The 22,620-nt window shown below is 46.3% G+C and overlaps 4 protein-coding genes across 4 annotated transcripts in view; 3 read left to right on the top strand and 1 right to left on the bottom strand.

Annotated features, from left to right (window-relative positions):
* The first annotated feature begins 137 nt into the window (after positions 1-137).
* PGD (phosphogluconate dehydrogenase) lies at positions 138-11,233 on the top strand. The gene is made up of 13 exons (XM_062604547.1): positions 138-264; positions 919-994; positions 1,380-1,559; positions 1,687-1,752; positions 2,864-2,982; positions 4,176-4,245; positions 4,581-4,715; positions 4,861-5,050; positions 7,636-7,766; positions 8,255-8,388; positions 8,741-8,840; positions 10,262-10,384; positions 10,930-11,233. The coding sequence occupies exons 1-13, from the start codon at positions 257-259 to the stop codon at positions 11,047-11,049; spliced, it is 1,452 nt and encodes a 483-aa protein (XP_062460531.1). The 5' UTR covers positions 138-256; the 3' UTR covers positions 11,050-11,233.
* Positions 11,234-12,116: 883 nt separating this feature from the next.
* CENPS (centromere protein S) lies at positions 12,117-15,549 on the top strand. The gene is made up of 5 exons (XM_062604631.1): positions 12,117-12,234; positions 12,753-12,876; positions 13,232-13,265; positions 13,856-13,922; positions 14,956-15,549. Exons 1-5 carry the CDS (start codon positions 12,127-12,129, stop codon positions 15,109-15,111), a joined length of 489 nt encoding a protein of 162 aa, XP_062460615.1. The 5' UTR covers positions 12,117-12,126; the 3' UTR covers positions 15,112-15,549.
* Positions 15,550-17,005: 1,456 nt separating this feature from the next.
* DFFA (DNA fragmentation factor subunit alpha) lies at positions 17,006-21,317 on the bottom strand. The gene is made up of 6 exons (XM_062604578.1): positions 20,829-21,317; positions 20,139-20,300; positions 19,893-20,023; positions 19,177-19,366; positions 18,663-18,817; positions 17,006-17,951 (listed from the first exon to the last, which is right to left on the bottom strand). Exons 1-6 carry the CDS (start codon positions 20,923-20,925, stop codon positions 17,748-17,750), a joined length of 939 nt encoding a protein of 312 aa, XP_062460562.1. The 5' UTR covers positions 20,926-21,317; the 3' UTR covers positions 17,006-17,747.
* A 49-nt stretch (positions 21,318-21,366) lies between these two features.
* PEX14 (peroxisomal biogenesis factor 14) overlaps positions 21,367-22,620 on the top strand; it is a 76,310-nt gene continuing 75,056 nt past the window's right edge. Inside the window, exon 1 of the mRNA XM_062604557.1 lies at positions 21,367-21,525. Within this exon, the coding sequence (XP_062460541.1) occupies positions 21,490-21,525 (36 nt within the window). The 5' untranslated portion in view covers positions 21,367-21,489. The remainder of the gene's footprint in view (positions 21,526-22,620) is intronic.

A 22,620-nucleotide genomic window follows, 5' to 3' on the forward strand; every position in this document is an offset into this window, starting at 1 on the left:
AGCTCTGTGACCCCAGCACGGCCGAGCCCGAACGCGCGGAGCCGCGGTCCGCGCCGCTCCCGCCACCACCCCGCCCGCACGCTGCCCCTTTAAGAGGGCGGGGCCACCGCCCCATCGGCCCATGGTTGGGGGGCGGGGCTCTCCGGAAGAGCCAATGGGCGCGCGCCGCTGCAGCCCGCCCCGCCCACGCGGCTGAGGGCCCGCCGGGCTCCGTCCCGCCTCAGGCCGAGCCCCGGGAGCCGCCGCCGCCGCCGCCATGGCCCAGTGAGTGCGGGCGGGGGGAGCCGAGGGGCGGCCTTGAGGGGTCCCCGCTGCCCGCCCCGGGCCGGTTCCGTGTCTCGGAAGGAGGAGGAGGGTGGGCGGCGGGGCGGGCTGAGGGGCGCTGAGGAGAATGGGCCGGGAGGTTTCCTGGGAGAACCCGGGAGCGGTCGGGTGTGAAGCGGTGCCTGCGGGGCAGGAAACACGGTCCTGACCCGGGGAACAGGAGGGGACGGGTTGGGTTTCGCTGTCCCTTGCAAGCTGAATGGGGCAGCCCCTAGCAGGATGTCCCGTTTCCCTCTTTCTTTGCTCCCCCCCCTCCCTTGAATCCGAAAGCAGATGTCCGTGGTGTCCAGACACGGTGTTCTAGTGTGGAGTGTAGAGCTGCGTGCAGCAGTGACGCGTTACAGCCGCTCACTTCACTCTGCTGCAGTGCTGTGGTTGGTTTCTCTCGGTGTCTCGGTGTTTAGGAAGAGCTGAAGCAGGTACATGTTGGCGTCTGCCTGCTGGGCTGACTGGGAGCCACAAGAGCTCTTGCTGTAATAACCTAGAGTCAATTCACAGTGTGTGCTGCAGCCTGACGGTATCTCCTAGTGCTAATGAGACTGTATATCACTGCTAATGACACTTACCTGGCTCTTTTCGTCTTCCACATTCCAGAGCTGACATTGCTTTGATTGGACTGGCCGTGATGGGTCAAAACCTGATATTGAACATGAACGACCATGGCTTCGTGGTAAGCAAAGGAAACCATTGTTGAGAAAGGCAGACTTGGGGCTGGAACTGAGCATTTTGTTCCTTGTGTGTTGTTTCCTCCTCTTAGCTATAGCCTAGGCTGTCCTTTGTCCTGTTTCCAGGGAGAAAGGGCAGTGCAGGCCTGTATTCCACTGGCCACCCGTTGTGTTAGTTATGTATGGTTTTGTCCTGAAGTTTGCTTTGGGCTTGGCCATTACTTGTAACTTCCCAAGGCACTGGCAGACACGCTGCAGCTTCATCCCTCTGCTCTGTGTCTTTAGGGAAGGTAGAAGTGGGAGAGTACATGATGTTGAACCTTGCTTTTGAAGCCTGAGCTAAAGGAACTGTTCTGTTGGCAGCTTTAACTTGTCTTCTTGCTCCCCCAGGTCTGTGCTTTTAATAGGACAGTTTCCAAAGTGGATGACTTTCTGGCCAATGAAGCCAAAGGTACCAAAGTGATCGGTGCACACAGTCTGGAAGAGATGGTCTCCAAGCTAAAGAAGCCCCGTCGCATTATCTTGCTGGTGAAGGCTGGAACTGCAGTGGATGACTTCATCAATAAATTGGTGAGGCGGGCATTACTTCTACTTGTGACTTCTTGCTGTCTTTTGGAGATGTTTCCTCTGGAAACATCATCATTAAAGAGGGTTTGAAATCGTGGAGAAAAACAAAATGCTGATTTCCCTTTGACAGGTGCCGTTGCTGGAGACTGGAGACATCATAATTGATGGTGGGAACTCTGAGTATAGAGATACCACGGTAAGTGTGCTTTCTGCCTGTAGTAGATGAATAAAATACACGTGATTCTTTCTGCTCTGATCGTCAGAATGGTCAGGCAATAAGATGTCATCTCCCCTCTGCTCAGGGAAGGCCAGACTGAGTTACCTCTGCAAAACCGAACTATGCAGCTTATTAAGCTGCAGTTCTTGCAGTAGTTAAGAACCGTTCTATAAGTATACTTTTATGGAGTTGCCCACATCACCAATAATGTTTTTATTGTCATCCTTTAAGGAGTGAAGGCCATTAGAAAATTTCCTCTTATAATGTTAAAGAGTTTTCAGGAAGATTTGAAAAGGACAGTTCTAGATTTGTTGTTTTATCTCCATCCTACATGGCCATGGGACAATCCAGTGAGACAGAACTGCTGGTTTGGCTGTCTTGGTAATGGAAACAGCAGAGTGATTCTCTGTTTTTCATTTAAAAAAAACCTAAAACAAAGGCCTGCTTGTGATCTGGCTGTAACTACAAGAAGTTATGTTGCGTATCTGGGATGCTTACATGAAAATACTGCATTCAAATCGGTACTTGTGAATTTTAGAAGGGGGGCTGCTATTAGTCTTTCTGCCTTGGCATCCTGCTCTTGCATAAGTGAGCTGGCCAAGCCAGAGTCAAAACCAGGCAGTAAATGAGGATTAACACTCCGGGGGCTTGCAGCTCCTCTTAGGGATCTCAGCCTGTGCTTCTCTCCCACTCAGGGAATTAGTTTCCTTAAAAGTTGTCCACGCTTGCACCTTTGCTCTGTAATGAACTCAACAACTCCACCTTGAGCCTAATCTGCCTCCCCCACAGAAGCATTACCTGACAGTGAATTCTGAGCCCTTTTCAGCCCCAGTACTGCTCTTTTCTGTCTGGTGCTTATAAGGACTTCTTTTTCTCAGCATGCCTCTTTTGCAAGGATCCGTATCAAAGCAACAGGAAGTTTCCTAATGCTCACTTTGGTGTGTGTGCAAGCTTTCTCTGAGGTTGTCTTCTAGCGTGTCCAAAGCAGAATTGAAAGCCTGATTTTAGGTCTGAATTACTAACCCTCCTTTGTAAGGGTTAGTAAAGTACTGAAAGAAATTAAATAATGCTGCTCTGCTCTTTGTTCCAGAGACGTTGTAGGGAACTACAGGCAAAGGGCATCCTGTTTGTCGGAAGTGGTGTTAGTGGTGGAGAGGAGGGTGCCAGATACGGTCCTTCACTCATGCCAGGAGGAGCCAAAGAAGCCTGGTAAGCATGAGCTGGTATATTCTCTTCAGAGTGGTCTGCAACAGTTGTCTTCTATTCACATTGAGAGCTGAGGGAGGGAGGAGGGTGTGGGTGTGGAGAGAACAAGATATGTTGCCATCTCACTTCCTCAAGGCTCAAGATTTCTCAACCTAGCTGGAGTCATGGGGCCCTGCTGAGCTTTCATGGCAGGCAGAACAAAGGCAGGTTTTTCTTCCAGCAATCCACAGGCACAAGTAATACCTACATAAATCTGGAGGGAGAAATGTGTGCTTACATTTTAAACAAGTACTATTTCTTGATTGTGATTTTCCTTTTGGTCCCCTATGGACTTGGAAAGCTGTTAACAATGAAACAGGCAGCAGCAAACACCCCTGCAGTCACACACATCAAAGGAAGCTTCAGAACGTGTTTGTACTATTGAATGCTTTATTTTTTAGCAAGTTTCTGCCATGCTGCCATGCTGTTTTGTACTCATGGGACTGTAAAGGACCGTACATCAATGTTCATATTAGGGTTTATCCCTGGCTGCCCATTCTCTCTGTAAATGTGGAATGAAAAGGCATGCCCAGGCTTTACCTGAGCTGTAGAATCTCTTAAGTCCCTGTCCGTTTGCGTTAGCATTTCATACCAGTATCAGCCTGTTCAAATTTGATGGCACAAATCCAGAGACAACATAACAGTGATCTACTGTGTGATCATCTCTTTGACGTGACAGCTCAGTAAAGACAGCTTCTCTTTGCCACCCTTACCTGAATATTGCCCCCCTAACCGTTCCCCAGCACCTATGTGCCACCCAGGCTCCTTTCCCAGTGGTCGCTTTAGGTTGCTTCCAGCTTGGCATTCTATTGCTGTCCTGTTGGGTAGGCAGTTTACTACTCCTGGGAGCTTGTCCATGCCAAAAGCTCCTAATTCCTGCAGTAATGCAAAGAGCTATATCCTGACTTGCATTCATGGAGTTTCTTCCCTCCTTTCCTCCAGGTCACCCTGGATTTTTCTTGTGGCTATAGAACAGAAAGGGATACCTTTTATTTGACGTTGCTGTGTGGTGGGTATCAGCCTACCAGCACACCCTCACCCCAGGCTGCCTGTTGGCAGGTTACAGAAAGCTGTATCATACCAATGGATTGTTTTACACTTCTTTTGGTGTTTGTGTCCTCTGCCTATGTGCTGAGGCATATTATTTCTCCCCACAGGCCCCACATCAAGACCATATTTCAAAGCATTGCTGCTAAAGTGGGATCTGGGGAGCCTTGTTGTGACTGGGTAAATATTTATTTGATACTGTCCTTAACTTGTGGTTAGATCCATGCTTAGGTTGTTGAAATGTACATGTGTTTGTTCTTAATAAAACCAGAAACATCAGTGGGTTGATTTTCTGGCTGACTGTGTTCAACTCAGATCTACCATCTCTGATAATTTAGCCCATACAATGGAAAGACGTGCTGGGGGAGCTAGATGGATCTGTGACTCGGTGTTTTCAGTTAGTGCTGGGTTTCCTTCCTTCCTTCCTTCAGGCAGATGGAAGCCAGAGGCAGGTATGAAATGCTGCACGTGGCGACAGCGCTGTTGCTGATGGCATATTTGATGTTTCCTGACAGGTTGGAGATGAGGGTGCTGGACACTTTGTGAAGATGGTGCACAATGGGATTGAATATGGAGACATGCAGCTGATCTGCGAGGCCTATCACCTGATGAAAGATGTGCTGGGCATGGAGCATGATGAGATGTCCACGGTGAGCTGTAGTTTGTAGTGTCTTGCATCTTGAGCCATGGTGGCTGCCTGCTGTTGAGGGAGGCAGCTGGGCATGGGTAAACCTGCTGTATATACATGAAGTCTGTTTTTCTGACATGTCTTCTGCACTTTTCCTCCGCTTCCAGGTATTTCAGGAATGGAATAAGACAGAGCTGGACTCTTTCCTGATTGAAATCACTGCCAATATTCTCAAATTCAAAGACAGTGATGGCAAGTACCTCCTCCCAAAGATCAAGGACAGTGCTGGCCAAAAAGGGACAGGGAAGTGGACAGCAATTTCTGCCCTGGAGTACGGAGTCCCTGTCACACTCATAGGTAACCGGTTCCTTGATCTGCCCTTGTCTTTCCTACCTGCATGTTACGAGCATGGTGATAGGTAACCTCAGAAACGAGCCCATGCTAGGGCTTGGTGCACAGAAGCAGCTCTTCTCCCTGTAGCAGTTGCAGTCTTGCTGCCCTTGAGACCTGTTACTGGCTTTTTTTGCTGGGCTTTTTTACCTTGTTACCCTCAAATGTCAGTGCCACTGTTACCATGCCTTTGTCCATAGTATCTTCACAGTACTGACCATGACTTGGTGATGTGTTGTGCTTGAAGTGTCGTGGTAGATTGATGGCATTAATCAATGAGTCCCTCTCAATAATCCTCCACCTCATCTGCTACTCCAAAGCCCATCAGAGCCTTGGAAATGTTAAAAATTAAGAAAAAAGGCAGGACAGCCTCAAAACCCCATTGCTTGGCCACTGCTTAATAAGTACTTAGATGTTTCTTAAAGGCATAAGGATCGTTTTTCAACTGTCTACATAAGTCTTCTGTTTCTATGTTTCAGTACAACTTGGCTAACCCAGCATTAGTGTGACTAAACAGGAACACGAGGGCAGGGCTGCAGTATGGTTTTGAAGCATAGACTAATTATTTGAGGAGAGTGGCAGTTTTTCCACCACAGCAGTTGATTGTGGTGTTTCTTTATACGCTTGGAGTGCTGCTGGTTTTTTGTTTTGTGGCAAATAAAGCTTTTGATCCAAAGCCAAGCTAATGATGGAAATGTATTTTGTAATGGCTTTGAATTATATCCCTAAAGTGTGAGAACTTACCTGCTCATGCACGTATCTAACAGTTGTGTGAACTAAACTTTATGGCCTCTGAATGGGATTGTGACACAGCAGTAGTAATACATCTGCAACACATTTAGAGTGCTTTCTTGCCACAGGTCCAGTGTAGTCTTTCCTGTTGAGTAAATAAGATGACTTGACAGGTTCTTTGCTCTCAGATTGGCTTTACTTTTCACTCTTTCACTACCTCTTTTTCCTTTGCCTTAGCTGGTCAAGTCCTTTTGCATTACAAAAATACAAAATACAAATATAGTTGCAGAAAACCTATATTCAGCAGGCTACGAGAGAGTAACTGCAGTAATAAGTATCAGAGAAATGTGCCTGTGTTCCAACAGCATATTTTTATACAGCACATTTTGTAAATGGCTTTACTATTTTACTACAGCTATAATATTTCAGTTCTAGGCTTGAAACAGTGTTTCTGACCTGTGCTCTGAATGTTCTTCCCTTTGGGTTTTTTGTGCAGGCTAAGGGTGGAGGAGACACTCCCTCCTCAGTGCTCTGCAGCACCAGCGGAGCTCTGTTGGGTAACGATGAGTTGATAGGAACAGACGTGCAATAGCCCTTGTGCAAACATGGCTGCTCTTAGGGCAGCTGCTGTCTGGTCTGACTGCACACTCATGATTTGCAGGCTTCTGGTAAAAGCAGAGTCATGCTGCTCCTGCTTTTTCCTGGTTCCCCCCCCCCCCCCCGCCCCCTACTTCTCGCCAGCGTAGAAGGAAGTTTATGCAGAAATGGAGAAGAGGCAGGTCTGATTTTCATACAACCTATTTATCCTACTGCAGGGAGCGTCCAGAATCTGGTGGAAGCATTATTTGCTTGTCTGTTTATTTAGTTTTTCTGTGGGTTGGTTTTTGTTTGGTGGGGTTTGGTTTTCTGTTTGTTTGGGTTTTGTAATTCTTAACTCACTTAAAGGTGGAAGAAAAGTTCCCTGTGAAGACTACAATAACCTTGATTGTTTTCCTTCTATCAGAAGCTGGAAAGGAAATTTCCACACACAACCCCTCCTACACACACCCCCACAGCCCCCCATTTAACAGTACCATCTTCAATCACAAATAAATACCACTTAAACCAGCATGATTAGGGATTGACTGAGCCAGATCAAGAGATTGGCATTCAGGCTTTCTGTTTAGGAGCTGAAGGTACTGCTTGGCTAAGTCTTTAGCCCTGATAAATGACATTTAGTAACCTACTTAGTGATGTTATAAAACTTTCTTACGGGCTTCTGAATACCAGTGGTGTGGGCCTACCAGATTAGTAAAACTTATTTCCTCTTGTAAGTTAACCAGCTGACTTATTCTTGGTTTTAATAGCTTTTATTTTGTGTGCATTTCAAAGCTGATCTAGTTAACGTGAATTGCCATTTATGCAACAACTTTTTATCTTCAAACAATACAATACTTGGTGAAGTCTTCAGCCTTGCCTGTCGCTAGACTGCAGCATAACTGTCTTTTATAGATAGGAAGAGATCTTAAAGTAAAGTCTTAAAATATCAAGAGCTGATGGAGATTCCTGAAGATAATTTTTCATGTGGATAACTTGTGATTTTTGTTCTTTATCATTTGAAAGCTGTATCAGTGAATGTATACCCAGGGGTTTTGCTGAGTGACAGTTTGGTCCCTCAGACATGCTATTGAAATAATTCAGTGTGCACCTCTTCCCATGTGACTGCTTCACTGTGTATGTGGCTCATTGTTCAGTGGTGCCTCTCACTGTGTGTTTGAGAACAAGCAGCTCAGACCTTAACAGTGATGCTGAATTTTCTCCCCTTTTCTCCCCTTCTTAAGGTGAAGCTGTGTTTGCACGGTGCCTGTCGTCCCTCAAGGATGAGAGAGTACAGGCCAGTAAGCTGCTGCATGGGCCTAAAACAAAGCAGTTCAGTGGGAACAAGGAGGCCTTTCTGGAGGACATACGCAAGGTGAGGCATTGTGCTTGCCAGAGTGTGTATTACAGCTGCATATGAAAGCAGATTTTGGGGTGCTGTAAGCCCTGGTGGGAGCTCTTATGTTCACATTTCATGACAGTTGGTTCCTGCTTTCAGCTGGCCCATGGTGCATGGTCTAGTAATGTCCACAAAGCTTAAAGTGACCAATTCCTTTCCTGTCCAAGAATAGTCCTGAAGGAATTCAAGCCTAAGCCACAGTAGGCAGTAACAACTACCTGTGGTGCAGAGTTTACTTTTTTGCCCCTCAAGACTCTCATCTTTGTAATGGGGATGATGGCTTTTGACATGTCTCTGTTGAGAGCAAACTCTCCAACAATTAGAAAGGATATTTTGGTTCTCAGCTGGGATGTAGCCACACTCCTGATGAGATGTGGACTAACAGAACATGCAGGCTGTGAAGTTTCTCATTCTGCCTTGTGGAACTTCACTTGGAATGTGATTTATTTCTTTATGTTTTTTAGGCCCTGTATGCTTCCAAGATTATCTCATATGCTCAAGGCTTCATGCTGCTGAGACAAGCAGCCAAAGAATTTGGCTGGACGCTGAATTATGGTGGCATTGCACTGATGTGGAGGGGAGGCTGCATCATCAGAAGGTAATTAAGATGAGACGGTGATGTAGTTGCTGAGGGGAGGAGAGCAGGCAATTTCAGTCTAGCATCTCATAAACTACAAACCTAAAGGTTTTCTGGGAAAACCCATGGAGTTAATCTGTTGATAAGATACTGAGAGGCTGTGTTTAGATGGCACTGAAGGTTACCAGGTAAAGCCAATTTTTGGTTGGCTTTTTGTACTACTACAGATTTTCTTCAGTCTTTTGTTTGCATCTTTGTCCGTGTTTGGAATCTGAATCTGGCTGAGTCACATTTTGACACTGTAAGTTTTGGATTCTGGGCCTTTGGTAGAAGCGGTGAAATTTTATTCCTGGTTTACTTGTGTTCTGCCTAGTGTGTTCCTGGGAAAAATCAAAGATGCTTTTGATCGAAACCCTGAGCTCCAGAATTTGCTGTTGGATAATTTCTTTAAGACAGCTGTTGAAAACTGTCAGGTGAGTTCCTACTTCCTCAGCTGCTTTCCCAGGAGTTACCTTCACAAGTATATTTAGACTGAAAAATGAAAAGGTAGAGAACACCCTTGAAACCTATTTATGTTGCATCCTTAATCCAAAAGATCTCTAAACAATCCTTAAACTCTTTGGGATGGTATATTTGTATGCACATAATGTATGGGTGTAGGAATTCTTCATCTATGGCTTCAAGGTACCCTTGTTCAGTAGAAATTACCGGTCTTGGAGGATCAGGACAGGAAAAAATTGGAGCTGGTTGAAATGGATCAAGGAGGTTACAGTGAGGAGGCAGGCTGTACTGAGATCCAGATTAGAATGTTATCATATGTGAGGATTAGTGACCTGTCCTTGAAAAAATGCCTACCAAGGCCTCCTTCCTTGGTTTCTTCAGACAGTTGGAGAATGTTAGTTATAAATGAATGGGAAAAAGAAGGGGAGGGTTCATCACTGGAGCACTGGAGTGTATTCATACTGTCAACCTAAAGGTAATCCCGGGGGTAAATGAACACAGAGTCCTTGTTGTGTCATGGTTCTCTTTCATACTAGCCAGGCTACTATTAAGAGAATCGAGGTTTCCATTTTACTGTTACAGAAAAGCCTTGGGCAGAAATGTAGCAATTCCAAAGAACCACAGTGAGGAAAAATGTCTAGCCTGTGTGAACATTCTCATCGCTGCCCTGTCTTGGGTGCCTGCCATGCGCTTAGATGTCAGTTTTGCCAGAGTATAAAGCTCTGCTCTATCACCATTGTTTGCAGCAGCACCAAAGTAACAGTGTTCCAGACCCACTGTTCACTAGACCTAGGTCTGTCCAAACAGTGTCCTGATTTGGATGGAGTCCAAAAGACTCCATCCGAAGAACTAAAACCAGATTATCTGCCCAACAAAGAAGTCATACATTATCAGTCATAATTCTTTTAACTAAAACTGAATATTCTGTGCAGGTTGTTAAATCAGATGTACAGTTAAATGAGGATTATCCACGTGTCTGTTGGAATATTGTTCTGACATCTTATGCCTTTGGGGAAGGCTTTCTGCTGTGCTTGATGAGAGGTTCTGAAAGTGCCTCAGAGTTTGCTCAATGTGTTCCTCACTGTGTTCATGTTTTTGGGATGCACTGACCATATTTATGTGAAACAACAGCATTCATGCTTGAGGATGTGGTTTGATTGCACATGGAGTGTATGTCTGCACCTTATTGTCCTTACTGTTAACTCTTTCTTTCTTGCTGCTATTTTGGATCAGCCTTTTTTATGTAAAATTGGGAATTTGTTCAGACTCAGTCATTAGATTTTGTATAATGTGAAACAGCAAATGCTGTGATACTAGAATAGTTCATAGCCTGCACATACCTCTGAGCAAGCACTTATTAGCTTCTGCCCCCGGCCCTTTTCCTCTCTTCCAGGACTCCTGGCGACGTGTGATCAGTACTGGAGTACAGATTGGCATCCCTATGCCCTGCTTCACCACAGCACTTTCTTTTTATGATGGATACAGGCATGAAATATTACCAGCTAACCTCATTCAGGTAGGTACCTGAAATAGTGTAGCAGGTCTTTTGGCTGCTGCAATACCATCATGTTGTTACTTAAATACTGGTCTAAGGGCCATGATGGTGATATGTCCTAATCACTTCATTGTAAAGATAAAGGTATGGATTGCCTAATATAATTCTGCTAAACCTGGAATTCCTGGCAGTAAAATACTGTGAGACTGGAGATACTGGTATGACAGTGTCCAGCATGTGTTAGTATTCCATTTTTGAACCAAGAGTAACATATCTTTGCATTAAAATCCTTTATAAAGAAGTATCTTTGAACCTTTGGATGTAAGTGCTTGGTTTTTAGATGAAATAATACACTTGTTTTTCTACAGAACACATAATTACTAGATATTAGTAACTGTTTCATTGCAGTGATTTTGATAATAATGAGAAAATAAGTTTGGCTGCTATAATATAGGAGTCAGATCTTATTTCTAGTATTTCTAGAGTCAAGTATCAGTAGGTACCACTTCTGGTACTCATATGACTGTGATATTCATGTGCCTGTTTTGTGTGTGCTCTTATTCTAGGCTCAGCGTGATTACTTTGGTGCACATACGTACGAGTTGTTATCTAAGCCGGGTGCATTTATCCATACTAACTGGACAGGCCATGGAGGAAGTGTGTCCTCTTCTGCCTACAATGTGTAATAGAAATCATCCCTCTTGAAGCCAAGATACTGTAGATCTCAGATGTTCCTCCTAGAATATCACTTTTTACTGTACTGTGCTAGAATTTGTGTTTAGACACTTTTGTAATAACTTGTGGGTATATTTCATATATATATCTATATATATAACATAAGAAAGCTAAATAAATTAGCTTATAAATGCATTGACGTGTTGTATTTCCAGTGCTGCTGGCCAAAACTGGCTAAAATGTCTTTATGCAGTATTTAATAGCATACACTTTATAACGATAATATTTTTATTGCATTATAGTGCATAAACTCATAGGGATCAAGATAGAGATGACTGTGTTCCCGTAGCTGATAAAGTGGAGACAGGCAGACAGCACAGTGACACTGCACACGATGCCAGGGAGGTAAAGGCCTGGTTTGGTTGCTATTAAGGATGAATTCCTGGGCGCTCACCTGCATGCAGTCTTTCACACCAGGACCTCTGTTTGTTCCCTGGTATGGAGTGGGGTGGGTCATGGAGACACTTGAATGCAGGTCAGGGTATTCCTGTCACCAAGTCAGTCTCCCTCCCAGCTCTGGTTCCCAGTTCTAGGCTCTGGCATAACCTGTTGCCGTAGCTGTTTTCCCTAATCTCCCTGCTGCTTTTCCTCCTCTTCCCATGGGGCAGTTGAAGATAACCCTGCAAAACTGCCTGTGTTTTATATCCCCTTCCTGCAAGGCCGCCCCCATCTTCAGGTAGGAAAATTCACCTGGGTGCCGAATTTCTAAGCTAAATCTACCTTATTTCAGTTTAAAAACACCCCCCTGCGCTTTTTATTTTCCCTCATAACCTCTGAAGTGTTAAACTTTGTGCCGTGCACTGATTCTTATATTTTTTGCTCCATTTATTCCTAAACCACCTACTTACTGCCTGAATACCTCTATAATTAGCTAAAGGTTACTTCAAAGCATCTGTTCTGCAGGTTGCGTTGTAAGATGTAGGAGCTCTATCGAATGCGTGTGGTGATACCGGTAACGGCAAGGACGCGAGCAGCCGCTGAGCGCCTCCCTCAGCGCGGCCCCTTTCCCTCAGCCCGCCCGCCATGACATGGAGGCACAGCCCCGCCCCGCCGCTCCGGGCGGGAAGCGCAGCCGGGCCGCTGCGGGCGGTGCCATGGAGGCGGCGGGCGGCGAGGAGCGGCTCCTGCACGCCCAGGTACGGGGGGGGTTGGAACCCCGGCCCCGGCCCCGCTCCTGCCGTGCTGGGCTGGCTCCAGCGCCGGCAGGGAAGGGTCCGGCCGGGACAAGATGGAGCCCGGGGGATGGGAGGAGGAGTGGGCCATTGAACGGTAAACGTGGTGTTCTGGGGTGCGTTGGGGTCTGCGAATGGTCGCTTATCGTAGACTCCTAGAAGGGTTTGGGTTGAAGGGACCTTAAAGCTCCTCCAGCTCCAACTCCTGCCATGGGCAGGGACACCTTCCACTAGAGCAGCTTGCTCCAAGCCCCTGTGTCCAACCTGGCCTTGAACACTGCCAGGGATGGGGCAGCCACAGCTTCTCTGGGCACCCTGTGCCAGCGCCTCAGCACCCTCACAGGGAAGAGCTTCTGCCTAAGAGCACATCTCATCTCCCCTCTGGCAGCTTCTTTTTGCGTCCTTTTGATAAGTTTTAGTGATTGCCACAGGAGGCAGTGTCTCAGCCTGCAGAGAACTGACCTGTGCTTGCGTCCTTTCAGAGGCTGAAGGCTGCGGTTCACTACACCGTTGGCTGCCTGTGTCAGGAGGTTGGAGAAGATAAAGCCGTGCAATTCAGCAAACAAACCATTGCAGCTATCTCGGAGATCACCTTCAGGCAGTGTGGTACCGCAGTTTGCACATTAGCTATCTGTTTAAGAGCAATTACGGGAGAAATAATGCTTTAAAAACATAGCGCTGGAGCTCGGCATTGCTGGGCCACTGTTTCTTGCATTGAATCTTTAAAAGTATGAGAAGTGACTGTTTTTCAGACCTGGAAAAAGCATTTAAATGGGTGTGGAAGTAGTGTGTGGGCCCCCTGCCTCTGCAAGAGTGGTGTGTAATAACAAGTTATGGTCACTTTGCATTACTAACTTGGGTAATTTGTAGTTAACGCCTTTGTAACAGCTAGAACCCTGTTATTTCTCTCTTCCTGCTCAGAGTTAGCCTTTTAAAATATGTGGTGTCTTTGTTTCTCCAGAGATCTTTGCAAAAGACCTTGAAGTGTTTGCAAGGTAGGTACTGGAACACTTGGTTGCTGGAAAGGCTTTCAGTGTTCAGCTCCAATTACTGGATAACCTGTAAAACACATTTTGGAATTCAAGTTTTAAGGGGTTCTGTCGGCTGGCAAGTAGTGGCTGTGAAGTTAGGAAATAGGTAATTGCCTTGTAGGTTCTTCCTGATCTTGACTGCTGCCTGTATCTAATTGTCAAATGCATCGATACATAGCGGTATTGGATGGTTTGGGAGTGACAGATGCTTACTGGCATGCCAGTGTGTTTCATCTGGTTCATCCAGGGAGATAAGGGAATACCTTAAGGAGTCAACACAGTGATATACTGGCAAGGTAAGAGGGAATAGACCAGTGTTGCTTGAAGTTGTGGTTGCTGAGTTCCATGTTTTTTACACAGGAAGTGTGGGAATTTAGGTGTGCACATACAAATGTGTAAAACAGGTTTTTGCATGTTAGAGTTGGAAAAGACAGGCATGTTTGGTTTACTGGGTCCCTATCAAGCCCTTTTAGTTAGTGTTGAATTAGATGCTGTAAGGCCTCTTACAACCACTGTGGGCAAACACGTTAAGGGGTGTTTTTAATTTCATGCAGGCACGCAAAACGAAGCACAGTCACTACAGAAGATGTGAAGCTTTTGGCTAGGAGGAGCAGTTGCTTGGTGAGCTTCACTGTATTTTGTCTTGCACTACTCTTAAAATTGATTGTCTAGTTCCTAAGAGCACTTGAATGAAGGCTACAGACAATGAAGCAACTGTTGCTTAAGCAATTTCACTGGATTATTGACGATGATGGGCACAATCCAATGATTTTTAACTTTTCATCTTATTTTGCTTCATGACGCTGCCTCACTGTGGGGAATACAGGTCTCATAGCAATTCAAGCAGCAACGTTCTGGTTGCAGTAGGGCTGCTTAGGTTCCATGTATATGGTGCAATAGACAGACACATTGCAACATTGTCAGTCTCGGAAGTAATTCACTTGGGTTTTTTTCCTAATGTTGTGTTCCTTTCTTTTTTTAGCCTAAGGTCAGGAATACCTTTAGTATTTAGTAAATACTTTAGGATTTAGACACCTTGAAGTGCCAAGTTTCATAACATCAATAGAGGGATGATTCACTTTATTGTATTCTCTCATGTGCTGCTCTGTATGATGTTCATTGACTTAAACTCACTAATCTGTTATGACATACCTGTAAGTCCTTCCATGAAGAATATTTCCAATACTAATTTTAAATTTGTGTGAGGAGAGTTTTTCGTTCCACATGTGATTCGAACCATACAACATGAACTTCCCTGAGAAGGCACAGGAAAAGCTGGAGCTGAATTTTGTGTTCTAAACAATCGTGTGCTCTTCGTTCAAGTGGGTGCACAGGAATCTTGCAGTGTTTTTGTACTCAGGTTAAACCCTGGCAAACTACAACTCTTGAGTAACTGCTGCTGTTGCTCTCTTAGTTCTAGACATGGATGTATCATACATTTATAAACCCTTGCTAGGGCATTTCGGTATTTGAGGATGTCCAGCTTAGACTGAGCCTTTGTGTAAGAATTAAAACTAATTGATGTTTGTCAGCTTTTTTGGAGTCTGTCTTCTTTGGAGTGACATTTTGCCCTGTTAGTTTCTCTTAAATATTTCTGATTTCTCTGGAATAAATGAACTTCTTAGTAGGTAACCGATTAGTTTACTGATCACAGCTCAAGTATATCACCGAGAAGAGTGAAGAGCTTGCGTTAAATAACATGGAGCAAAAGGAGAAGAAGAAAAAGAAGTTCAATGCAGTTAAGGAAGGAAGGACTTCTGGGGAATGTGAAGCAGCTGTGACTGAAAGTGAAGATTACAACATGGCATGACTTACCTTTCAAGTAATGTGTCTGGTCATTTTCTCTTACTGTCCTAGAGGGACCAGTTAGCCAACTAGAGATTCCTCTTGCAGCAATGGTAATGAATGTTTTGGCTTTTAGGTGAACAGAATTAGCAGGGTTTTTTTGTTGTTCCAAAACTGGAAAGTGTCAGAATTCAGTAAAGCTTACAGCCAAAATGCCTTAACTGCTCACAAAAAAGTAAATTACTGTTATTAAAAAGAAAATGCTTTAAATTTTAAAGCAGAACATTGTCACTGACCAGAATATCTCGGTATGTGCAATGGCCTCCATGCTCCTCCTTGGTTTCTCCAGTAATTGTTTGATTTCTTTCTTGTTTCCATTTTTGCTTAATGTATTTTATTTTTGGTTAATTGCCATATTTCTCACTTGTCTTGACAATTAAAACATGTTTTGTGTCATTTCTCATCTGTGACACTGCTGATGGACTGTGCTTTAGTAAGTTGCATTACATTTCTAACTTTACTAAGGTAATGTGGCTCTGGAGTGGTGGTCAGAAATGTATCATCTCCATTGTCCTCTGCAGGACTGTCAGAGCCTTACCAAGTGCTGCTGATACAAAAGCAGAAAAGCAGCAGATTTCAAGACCTAAGGTGTCAGACAGATACAGCCAAATGAAATGGGAAGGCTGCTTAAGCTGTTACTTGGGCAGACGTTATCAAGCAAGTGTATGCTTGCCAAGGATAGTCTAAAATATGCATAAGATATGAAACCCCTCCATTTGTTTTTCCCTTGAGGCTAGACTGGAAGGACCATCACTGCCTTCCTACAGGAATGATCTGCATGGTCTCTGTGACTCCATCTCAGTGTTTGCCTGGAAATGGGTGAGTGGAATACTCCTAATACACACAGGATTGAAGTAATTATGCTATCTGTTATTTTAAGTAGATGTGAAAAAGCCACAGGTAAAACGCTTCTTTCCTCTTGTATAGCTTAAGGAATAGAATTTCAGTTGCCAAGTTGAGCTTGAAAGAAGCAAAAGCATTGCAGCTTTGAGCAAGACTGAAAAACTGGTTCATAATGGAGAGAGTGGTGATCACAAGCTGAGACATAAACTCACAGAAAAAGTTTGCTGGCAGCTAGGCTGCTCACTGCACGCTGTTTCAGTTGGGTGGGCAGTGTAATTAGCTTTCAGTGTGACTGAGCATGCCTCCAAAGTTCTGTTAATGCACAGCCATCTATGCTATTTCAGAAAGACTTGAACAGAAGCTTGTAATAAGTAGCTATTTAAAACAGCAGGAAACCTTTTTCCCTGCCATAGCTTGTAATGGTACAAGCCAGAAGGGTTTAATGTGAAAAGCCATTGCCTTAGCAAAAGAGACTGACCAAAAAGTTGACAGCAGGCTTCCCCACTAAGTCCAGTCAACGCCCATGTGGGTAGCTTCACCTGAAGTCACCCTGAGTATTTTTGCTTACCTGCTCAAAGGCATTAAATATTTATTAGTTACCCTGGCAGTCTAACTCTTAGTGTGCCATAATTCCACTGGAATGTCTATATGTAATGGTTTCATGACTGCCCTGCTGTAGGAATACTCACCAGCTGGTATTCGGTACCATTTAAGGTTATGTTAAATCAGAGGGGTTTGCATGATACTAGAAACACTTGTATCTACTAAAACTTCCTCCAAAGTTCTAGCTCACTTTCTGGATTTCTTTCCTTATACGTCAATTCTCACAAAAGAACAGCCAGCTGAGAGCTCTGGTACAGTGTCACCACTATGAACATGCATTCACTTTGGACAGGTTAAATACAGAGTACTTCTCTATTTATTTCCTCTTTCTTCTAGCATTAAGGCAATATTGTACTTATCAGCACCTTCTTTAATCATAGCAGCTGGTGGAAATATCAAACCTAGTCCAACAGTAAGGTAAAAAGGTTTTAATGGTATTAGAGAGACTTCAACAAATTTTAAAATAAGCCAGTTAATACAAAAGCATCAGGATACTTACACTAATGATTAGGAGAGTAATACAGGCAGACCAAAACCAAATCTTCTGCCCCACAGCCTTACAAAGCGAGTATTTCCACCTTTGCTATGTTTTACAAGTTAGTGCTTACACACGGCACCCAGGAGCCAGGAGCTCCTTACAGAAAAAGCACAGAAGTTAGAAGACTTTGAACTGACTTTAGCTGATGAAATGAGCACGAAAATTCGAGTTCCTTGATCCCAGGCTGGAGCTTAAAGCCAGAGAGCAGCTGGCTAACCCTTCTGCCCTGTTCATTAACTGCCTTGAAGCATCTTCTCCAGAGGTCTTCCAACCTTTACACTGGAAATGGCAGGAGGACAAAGTAAGCAAACTGCCCAGGGCTTCAAAAGCCAGATCCATCATTATCAGATGGAAGCTGCTGGCTCCCAACCAGGTATTCAAAGCTGAGCCTTTACATGCTGTGTTTAGCAATCCCATTGTTCCAGTTTTCTGCAAAAAGTCAAAATCCCTTTGGTTACACATGATTTGAATCATCATGGGAGTTTAAACCTCAGGACAATGTCCAGATTTGAGTTGTCTGACCACAGCATGACCAGCAGACTATGGCTCCCAGGACACATCTTTGCTTGTACTGATTCTAATACAAAAAAACAAGACACTGCAAGCAGCACCACAGTCTATTTTTTGCGTTTTGAACTAACCCAGTCTCCCAGGGGTAGTGTTTTCTTGCCCTTTGATGTGCTCCTTAGGGAATGCAAAGTCTGCACTTGTTGTAGACACTTGGAGAGCTCCTGATCACAGGCTCGCTGCAGAGCTTCAGCTTTCTGCTTGTCCCATCTCAGAGCCAAGGCCAGGGCTTGTGTGTCTTCTTTCAAGACCAGCTGTAGCAAGACAAGATTTCCAACAGTCTTTTCTACTGATGCTCCAGCACTAACCCCTCAGCCCACACTCAGAATAGCAGCACAGACACCTGCTTAATACTGGTAGCTGGTACTGAGGATGTGCCCAGCTTTCATCATCTATCCCATAGGGTAGCAGGTTTTCAATATTCTAGGAACACCCAGAGCCTGAAGCTATAGTCAGATTTACAGAGGAACAGAAGCAATTACTTAGTTTCTACAGCAGGGAAAAGCAAGAGTAGCAAGTTCGTAACATTAGAAAGAACACACTGACAAATGACTAAAGTTTACCTAGACTTTCCTTTCCAGGCTCTGGGTTTATTTACATTGTTTTTCAAAATACAGAGGTTTTTATTTTGGTTTGGGATGTATAAAAGATGCATCTGCATACAAAAAAAAAGAACCCCAGCTTGCTGGTAAGACAGCTGAAACACTGGCTGAGTATGATCTGGTAGAGATTAAAACCAGAATTATTTTGTGGCTTTTCAGAGGACTTGGAATAGCATCAGCAGGCTCTTACAGAGGAGCTCCAAGCAGGGGGTAGAGTTACTGAGGAAGAGAGATTAAATCTCACTGCTTTGAGACTGAGACATATTAACATTAAAGTCTTCAGAAGCAAGGACAGCTTGTCCTATTGCCTCTCTTTCCAGAGGGAGAGATTTCCCAGGCTATGGTTATGTCATTCTCACCCACCTCAAGATCTTGACTGTCCAAGCAGAGCTCTGGAGCAGGTTTCTCTTTCAGAGCAGTAACGATCTGGTCACTGAGCACTGTTTTGGCTGAGGTGCTGGTACTGCTGGTACTCGTGTCAACCACATCCATCTCCTTTCTTGGTACAGTCTCAGATTCTGAAAAGTAGCAGAATCATTATAACCCATGACAAACGGAGGACAGCAAGAGTGGCCTGGACTGCTTTAAGATTAATGACATGCATTCTGTCTACATGCATCCTCTCACTTAAGGACAGACATATGACTTAAGCTTTTCTTCCAGTATTCTACTTTCAGGCAGTATGAGGAATGTAACACTGCAGTGAGGGGAGGACTGCTGTCTCCCAGGCAGGGAATTCTATATCAGCTATTACCTGAACCACACTAATAGCTGCTAAGCAAGTGACTGATTGTAGGCCTTCACTCTGTCTTATTCCACTCAACTATTTCAGGCATCTGTGAGAAGCTCCTTCTCTAGCATCCTAATTGCTCCTTACCTGGTACTTTGCTTAAGATACTGTCTTCATTTTTCAAGGCCTTTAGGTAGAGTTCCAGGAGCTGTCTTGACTGGCGTTCTTCTTCTCGTCTGTCCAGCACCTGCTGCAGAGTGTCCTGCAACACTTGGATTTTGGTTTGACTCTGGGCAAGTTCTTCTGCCAGGTCTGAACGTGGTACATCAATAAGCACCTTAAAACAAGGAGAGTGCTCCTGTTACAGGGATTAACTCATTCCATTACACTGATTAGAGAACAGACAGCAAGCCTTTACCTTCAGAAAACCCAGCATCTTTCAGAAGGTTTCTTATGAAAGCTTGTCAGCCTAGTTAGGTTGTAAGAGCACTCCACCAGTCTCTACCAGAAGCCAGAAGGCATCAAGGAAGGTGTGGATTTTTAACAGAAATTCTGGCAACTCCTGGCTTTTGGGAAGCTGGCTTTAAGGAAGGAGCCCATGCCAGCTGCCATTTGGCCAAATCCTGACTTTTTGAGCTCCCAGTGCCAGAACTGGAAAGAGATGCTGTGGGAGACAACCAGTGATGAAAAGTGTCCTTCTCAGACACTGGTGTGTGCTTCCCCTTGAGGAGAAATTTGACCCTAGCACCACAGCCAAACAACAGCAGCTGAATCTAGCTTGATATCTTGCTGCTTATTCTGTTCTCTGCCAGCTACTGAGATAAACAGATAAAGGACAGGAATGAGAGATTTTCCCACTGTACCTGGAGGTCTTCTTCAGACATCAAGATGATATTGGACAGGTCATCCTTCAGTTGCCTAGCTAGCTGCTTCCACTTCTCTGCGGCACTGTCCACTTCATCCGTAGACTCAGAGAGCCAGGTTGTTCCACTGTCTGACACAAGAGCCATCAGCTTCATGGGTCATTCCTGATCCACCTGAGACAGCTTCATTTCACCAGGTGTACTCCAGTCCCCCTCCCCTTCCATGCTCCCTCAGCCACAGAATACCTGAGCTTCTGCTGGACCATTTTTCATTCTTGGCCAGTGCCACAAACTTGGTATCAGGTGGCAAACACAAAAAGTAATCTTCATCATCCACAATGGTGCCATCTTCTGCCAGTACTAAGGTGATGGGCTCCCTGTCCTTGTCAATAGCCAGAATGCCACTAGCTGCAAGACACAGAAAATCCTTATAGTGAATATTAAATATGAAGCTGTGGTAGTGTTCAAGGCCAGGTTGGATGGGGCTTGGAACAACCTGGTCTAGTGGAAGGTGTCCCTGCCTATGGCAGGGGTTGGAACTGGGTGAGTTTTAAGGTCCCTTCCATGTAACCACTCTGTGATTCTGTAATTCTGATTAAGTATAAAATTCTGACATATATTCTGATATATATTCTAATATATATAGATATATATATATACATACATTCTGATCTATGTGTTGCTGTTTTGTTACACCTGTCAGAACACAAGCAGCTCCTGGTAATACAGGACCCGTCTCCATATGGTGCTACACACCAGCGCATACACACGACTTTGCTCTCCATAAACCCATATTCCCGATGCAAACCTCGGCGGGTGCGCTTCCCGGCGCTTCCCCCCATCTCCCTTCACACACACACCCCCCCCAGCGGCACCGCCACCCGCAGCCCGTTCTGCCACCTCGCACCGGGTTTCCCGGCGGGGGTTCCCGCTCACCCTTGTCGCGCAGCTCCCGCAGGCAGGAGGCGGCCACGCCGTGCTGCTGCCGCCCGTCCCTCCGCAGCACCAGGCACCGCTTCAGCGGCCCCGCCATGGCCTCACCCGCAACACCCCGGCCGCGAGGCGCGACGGGACTGGCCGCGGGGAGCGCCGGGACGTGCGGGGCCCAGCGAGGGGCGGCGGGATGGGCAGCGCGCCTGGAAGCGGCGGTTTTCCTGCGGGCTCACAGCGTCTCCATAGAGGCGATGTGGAGGAAAGCTACTGCAAGCCCAGTGTTGGCAGCGGTTTAATTTGGACTTGATGATGTTAAAGGTCTTTTCCAACCTAGTTGGAAAAGGTTGCCCTGCACTGCTGGACCCGTGCTCCCCGTGCTTCCAGCCTCCTGGCAGCCGTGGCATGGCGGTGCCATGCGGGGAAAAGCTGGCATTTCCAGGCAGGAACTGTTCGCTGTGAGGCAGGGCAGGTGGCGGCAGCGCACACCGAGCCGCAGAGACCGGTAACTCGCCGCACGAGTGGTTCTCCGCGGGAGCTCATCGGTGCCTCGGCGTTCTACTCATTCTGCCTTGCAGCTCCAGCCGGTGGCGGGGCGCGGGTGGGGTAAACGGCGGCGAGGGCGTTGCATCGGTTGGTCGGGGATGGATTAGGCTGGCCTGGGAAGATGGCCTCCTCGGAGCAAGCGGAGCAGCCCAGCCAGGTGAGCGGGGCCGGCGTTCGGCCCGCTCTGCTCGGGCAGTGGTCGGCGGGGAGCAGACGGACGGGGTGGGACGGGGGCGCCGCCGCAGCGCCATGGGGGAACGGGTGAGGGGGGGAGACCGGCGCGGCTCTGTTCCCACCGCCCCGAGCCTCCCGGTGCCGCCGCGCCCCGGCCGCCAACCGCCGCCCCCGCACCTGTCGTAACGGTCACTCGTGAGGGGGCGGCTCGCGCCGCCTCAGCCCCGGCGCCATGGGCCCGTCCTCGCCGCAGAGCGCAGCCCCTGAGGCGCGGGGGGGAAGCGGTGCCCCGGCCCGCCTCCGCTTTAGCGGGTGTCCGGCTCCCGGCCATGCGGTCACCGGTGGCACCGGCGGAGCTGCGCGTCCTGCCCGGTCGGTCCTGTGGCTTGGCGTCCCGCCCTGTGCGGCAGCGTGAGGTGATGCGGGGCAGGCTGCGCCGGGCAGCGAGGGCGGCTCTGAGGGGAAGAATTGGGCAGGCCAGGCCCGTTTCGGTTTAGGGTCTCTGAAACGCAATAAAGCACTTGAACAGGGAGAAAAAAAACACAGAAAAAGCATAGTCGGAGAGAGAGAAAGCGATTGATGTGTCAGCTGTGTTCTGTAGAGTGCTAGTTAGACCAAAACGTTGTCTCTGCCTTAGAACTGTGAGGGAGAAAGAGCCTTGAACCAACAGCATAAAAGGGCAGAGCAGTGATGGATGTAGTACAAGCATTGTCCAAAACTGAATGGGTGAAAGAGAAATGTAAGCTCGGTGGGTTGAGTGTGTGCTCAGGAAATGTATTAAAAGCTTAAGATATTTTTTAAGTGTCACCTGAAGTGAATGGGGGAGCCCCAGGGAAGGAGGGTGCAGCTGTATGCAGTGTAGATTCCCAGTCACCTGCGCTGTCTTGCTCACCATGAGCGTAACTTGCGTTTCATTGTGAACTCTGCCTGCCTCAGAGTTAGTGTCGGCGCTCTCATCGCACCAGTATCTCAAACAGACTCCTGTGTCTGTCATACCAGTGGGGTTTGTAAAACCCTTCAGGGGGCTGCACAGGACCCCCCTGCAGCCAGCGGGAGATGAAAGGTCTGGCTGCTCCAG

The sequence above is a fragment of the Pezoporus occidentalis genome, unplaced genomic scaffold, assembly GCF_034315485.1.
Source record: "Pezoporus occidentalis ecotype Australia unplaced genomic scaffold, CSIRO_AGI_Poc_V1 ctg119, whole genome shotgun sequence".
In the NCBI taxonomy this organism is placed as follows: Eukaryota; Metazoa; Chordata; class Aves; order Psittaciformes; family Psittacidae; genus Pezoporus; species Pezoporus occidentalis.

Coding starts and splice junctions, on each gene's coding strand:
- PGD (XM_062604547.1), top strand. Junction 8,841..10,261: donor CAGCTGTTGAAAACTGTCAG/GTGAGTTCCTAC, acceptor CCTCTCTTCCAG/GACTCCTGGCGACGTGTGAT. Junction 10,385..10,929: donor TACCAGCTAACCTCATTCAG/GTAGGTACCTGA, acceptor CTCTTATTCTAG/GCTCAGCGTGATTACTTTGG.
- CENPS (XM_062604631.1), top strand. CDS start 12,127: ATGGAGGCACAGCCCCGCCCCGCCGCTCCGGGCGGGAAGCGCAGCCGG. Junction 12,877..13,231: donor GATCACCTTCAGGCAGTGTG/GTACCGCAGTTT, acceptor TTGTTTCTCCAG/AGATCTTTGCAAAAGACCTT. Junction 13,923..14,955: donor CTAGGAGGAGCAGTTGCTTG/GTGAGCTTCACT, acceptor TACTGATCACAG/CTCAAGTATATCACCGAGAA.
- DFFA (XM_062604578.1), bottom strand. CDS start 20,925: ATGGCGGGGCCGCTGAAGCGGTGCCTGGTGCTGCGGAGGGACGGGCGG. Junction 20,024..20,138: donor ATGGTCCAGCAGAAGCTCAG/GTATTCTGTGGC, acceptor CTCTTGTGTCAG/ACAGTGGAACAACCTGGCTC. Junction 17,952..18,662: donor TGGACAGTCAAGATCTTGAG/GTGGGTGAGAAT, acceptor GTCTTGCTACAG/CTGGTCTTGAAAGAAGACAC.